The sequence below is a fragment of the Xiphias gladius genome, chromosome 15 (genome assembly GCF_016859285.1).
Source record: "Xiphias gladius isolate SHS-SW01 ecotype Sanya breed wild chromosome 15, ASM1685928v1, whole genome shotgun sequence".
Taxonomy (NCBI): Eukaryota; Metazoa; Chordata; class Actinopteri; order Istiophoriformes; family Xiphiidae; genus Xiphias; species Xiphias gladius.
The window spans coordinates 3,525,612-3,529,516 of NC_053414.1; the positions used below are offsets into that span (position 1 = coordinate 3,525,612).

Below are 3,905 nucleotides of genomic sequence, written 5' to 3' on the forward strand. Positions count from 1 at the left end.
CAGCGTTTATTCCAGCGCTGTTGTAAATTGTCCTCAGGTGACTGTCTTTCACACGAGTTGCCTCCTGCGTGGCTCCGGGTCCGACCTATCAGGACGTCTTGCGATGTCAGATGCTTATATATGGCGCCACTGGGTCCGTTTGAGGGTCCGCCTGAACTAGTTCTCTTTTCTCTCTGCAGGACGGCGCGGAGGACAGCCACCGCATCCCCCCATCCCCCGTCGTCCACGTGCGGGGCCTCTGCGACGCCGTGGTGGAGGCCGATCTGGTGGAGGCGCTCGACAAGTTCGGCAACATCTGGTAACGCCTCACATCTGTTTCCTCCAGACGCGCGGAAGTTGAAGTTTAATTGCCTCACATCTACTCCTTCTCCTTCGATAACAAATCCAGGGTCAAGGCACAAGAAGGAAAACACACAGAGCTGAACATGTTGCTCGACAGGTTCTCTCACACTCACTCCAAAAATGACTGACGTGGCAGAGTGAGATGAGATAACCGACGCTCTGCGCCACTGATTGCCGACGCGCTGCCCTCTCTGTCTGCCGGCGGCTGCTCGCTTCGATAATTCAAACGACATTTTCTAGTCCAACTGCTGTTGCTTATTAAGGTGTAGGCAGCGCGCGTCCGCCGTCCGTCGGGGCCAGGCACGTCCGCCGCAGCGGGCATCCCGGCAGCACCGATTCGCCTCTTCTCCTCCGCTGCTCTCAACTGTCTGCAGCTCAGACTTTCATGGGTTTATGACACGGGAAGGTAAAATTCAAAAAGCTTTCCACGTCGCTTTAATCCTCCCGGCGTCGGTGCGGTCGTCAGTATCGCCATCGCAGCCAGTATCCGTCGGCGTCGCCGTCATTGTCAGCGTTGGCATCGTTAGTGTCTGATGAGAGATGCCACTAACAATGTGGTGCTCAGGGTCTTCAGAGGGACGTGTGCGGGCTGCTGCGGCATCCGTGAAAGTCCCTCTGTGCATATAAAGGAAAAGCAGCTGTCGTGCCGCCTGAAAACAGACTCGTTGTGTTGAGCAGATAACTGGAGGAGCTGTTGTTATCCATAGAAGCCAGGAACACATTTGGAAACAGTGATAATATGTTGTTGAAGGATGAGAACTACTATTTTGAAAAGGCAGCAGCTTCCTGCGAGCTGAGGGATGTGAATATTCTACAGATGGATCAAAACGCGTGGGGGCGCTCCTGGTGAGTTTTGATGCACAGTGATGAGCGCGTGTTTTGTTGCGTAGAAACCGATTCATATTGTCGCCTCATTGATTAGTTGGTACAGAACCTGGCAGAAAAATGTTTCTGGTGAGTCCGGCCTCCAATCACACACTGAGCTACCTGGCGTAGGTGTTGAAACCGCTCAGACCTGCAAACGCTCGGGAACCGTGCTTGGTGACAGAAACTAAACTCCTCTGGAGCAGATCAGACGACACTGACGGCAGTTTTCATTGGTTCTCTGGTTTACGTCCCGAATGCTGTTGTTAGACCTCGGCTCCAAAAGATTATTGGCCAAGCACAAAGATCCCTCACAGATCAATAGTGAACAGGTGAGGTTAGCAGATGGGATGATCAATAACCCCACACATTTCCTCTCTGACCATTTAAACTGATGCAGTCGGGATTGTGTTTTAGATCAAGTGTATGTTATAGAAACAGAAAGAGGCTAGTTTTGTCCCAGAAGCCACGAGAGCTGCGAGCAGCCACCGTCAGTTAACACGCGTAAAGAAACTCGCACTCCAGCCCCGGCCCCATTTTTACCTGTGTGAGCAAATTGTTCATGTGCGTTTGTGATGAGTGAATTGAGTTGAACTGAATTACAAGACTCTGCGTCGCTCACCCAACTAGTCCAAGAGTCCAAGCTGCAGCCATTTGAAGGTTTCCCTGAAACCCTTGATATTTGGTTGAATGTTGCTCTTCGTCTGTTTCACATCATCATAAACGGACCCATTTTCAAGTGTTAGAAGATTTGATGTTAACTGGGCCCCTGTGGCCCCCAGATTCCCGTCATGTACAGAGACTGGTTTTCTATGTGTAAGTACGTTCGGTGTAACTTTATCAAGGAGGAAAAGCAAAATACATCAACTCAAGAACAAACGAAAACAATGAAGTTGTCAGAACAGGATTTCGGGGTCACAATATTAGATCATAAAAGTTCTCAAAGAAAATTTCAAGTGATCAAACTACCAAGAAGCAACTGGCACACAGTGAACCTGGGGCCTTTGGGGCCCCGGGGCAGTAGTCCAATTTTGACAGTGTATAATAATTAGTCAGAGAAATTATCAGTGGTCCCATCTGTGTTTTGGAAACAGGAAACTATGTCAAATCTTCCATCCAAACATCCGGTTTTGTTTTTATCACGTTCATGCAAAGCACCTAATCATTTTCCAAACTCGACCACAAAACTAAGTCCAGAGTTCAGCTTGTTTCCCAAACTCTTCCCAGGTTTGCAAAACGAACATCAGCTTGAACCTGAAAAGACAAAGCCTCTTTCCGCCTGAAGCTCCGCCTCCTCTAACACCCACACCTGTCTCTCCCCTCACCTGTCGGCAGCTACGTGATGATGATGCCCTTTAAGCGCCAGGCTCTGGTGGAGTTCGACAGCGTGGAGAGCGCTGAGCGCTGCGTGTCGTGTGGAGCCCGCGAGGCCGTCCACATCGCCGAGCAGCAGGCCTTCTTCAACTTCTCCACCAGCCAGAGAATCACCAGACCCACCAACGCGGACGACCCCACCAGCGGGAACAAGGTCCTGCTGCTGTCCATCCAGAACCCGCTGTACCCCATCACCACCGTGAGTCCAGCGGAGCCTCCGCCATCACCGCTTCTCTAACGTCGTTATTTCTTTAACCTCTGTTGGAACCGAAACCTCCTCTACCTCGGCCGAACCTCCCTCACTAGGGCTGGTTGTACCCTATACTTGAATGCCCTCTAGCCCACCTTCAAACTACTGAACCTCTCACAAAACCACGTCTACCCCATCTGCCCCACCAAAACCTCCAGCAGAGCTTCAACCACGCTGTCAGGGCTGATGGTAGGAGCACAGGCAGGGAGGAGCCAGGCGCAGACAGGCAGGCAGAGCGGTGCAGTGACGGGACTTTTAACAGATTAAATGATGGGGACCAGGCAGGCAGGTTAACGGGGAGACACGCAGACAACATGAGGACAGAAAAATCAGAGAACGGGGGAAACGGGGCTGGCGTAGCTCCACGGGAGCACGGGGACTACGTCCCTCGTGGGGGAACTGAGGAACGGGTGCGGAGGTAGGCGGGGGAGTTCCAGTTACTGGGGATGTAAAGCAGGTGAGAAAGTGCAGTGTGACGGGGGGCCGCCAAACGGGGCTGAGACAGAAATCATGAGACGCCCGACCCAAAGCTTTTCTCTCGTTTCTGCCAATCATTAGCAAAACGGCTAAAAAACTTTCTTGCCGTCGTGTTGCTGTGCGATGTGCTGATCACTGTGCTCTCTCTCTCTCTCTCTCTCTCTCTCTCAGGATGTGCTCTACACCGTCTGTAACCCCGTCGGTAACGTCCTGCGCATCGTCATCTTCAAACGCAACGGCATCCAGGCCATGGTGGAATATCCTGACTGCGTGTGTGTAGTTGTACGTGCGTCTGAAGTCCTCACAGGTCGGAGCCAGACACACTCTGGCTTCGCTTTCGCTGCTGTAGATACAAGGTGACGCGAGCAATTAGACTTGTTTTTGTTGAGCCCGCGTCAAATTCAGGTTCACTGAACCCCTTGAGGTGCTGTGGCGCTCTTGTTTTTCTCCTCTGATTGGCCGCTTGCTTGTCGTCCTTAACGAGCTCGTTAACATTTGAGTCCGTGGAGGATGCTCAGAAGGCCAAACTGGCTCTGAACGGAGCCGACATCTACGCCGGCTGCTGCACACTCAAGATCGAATACGCCCGGGTAAACAC

At 52.0% G+C, this 3,905-nt stretch overlaps 1 protein-coding gene across 1 annotated transcript in view; it reads left to right on the forward strand.

Moving 5' to 3' along the window:
- The first annotated feature begins 210 nt into the window (after positions 1-210).
- LOC120799802 (heterogeneous nuclear ribonucleoprotein L-like) overlaps positions 211-3,905 on the forward strand; it is a 14,524-nt gene continuing 10,829 nt past the window's right edge. The window contains exons 1-4 of the mRNA XM_040145184.1: positions 211-298; positions 2,542-2,779; positions 3,479-3,564; positions 3,801-3,897. Of these exons, the coding sequence (XP_040001118.1) occupies positions 2,549-2,779; positions 3,479-3,564; positions 3,801-3,897 (414 nt within the window). The 5' untranslated portion in view covers positions 211-298; positions 2,542-2,548. The remainder of the gene's footprint in view (positions 299-2,541; positions 2,780-3,478; positions 3,565-3,800; positions 3,898-3,905) is intronic.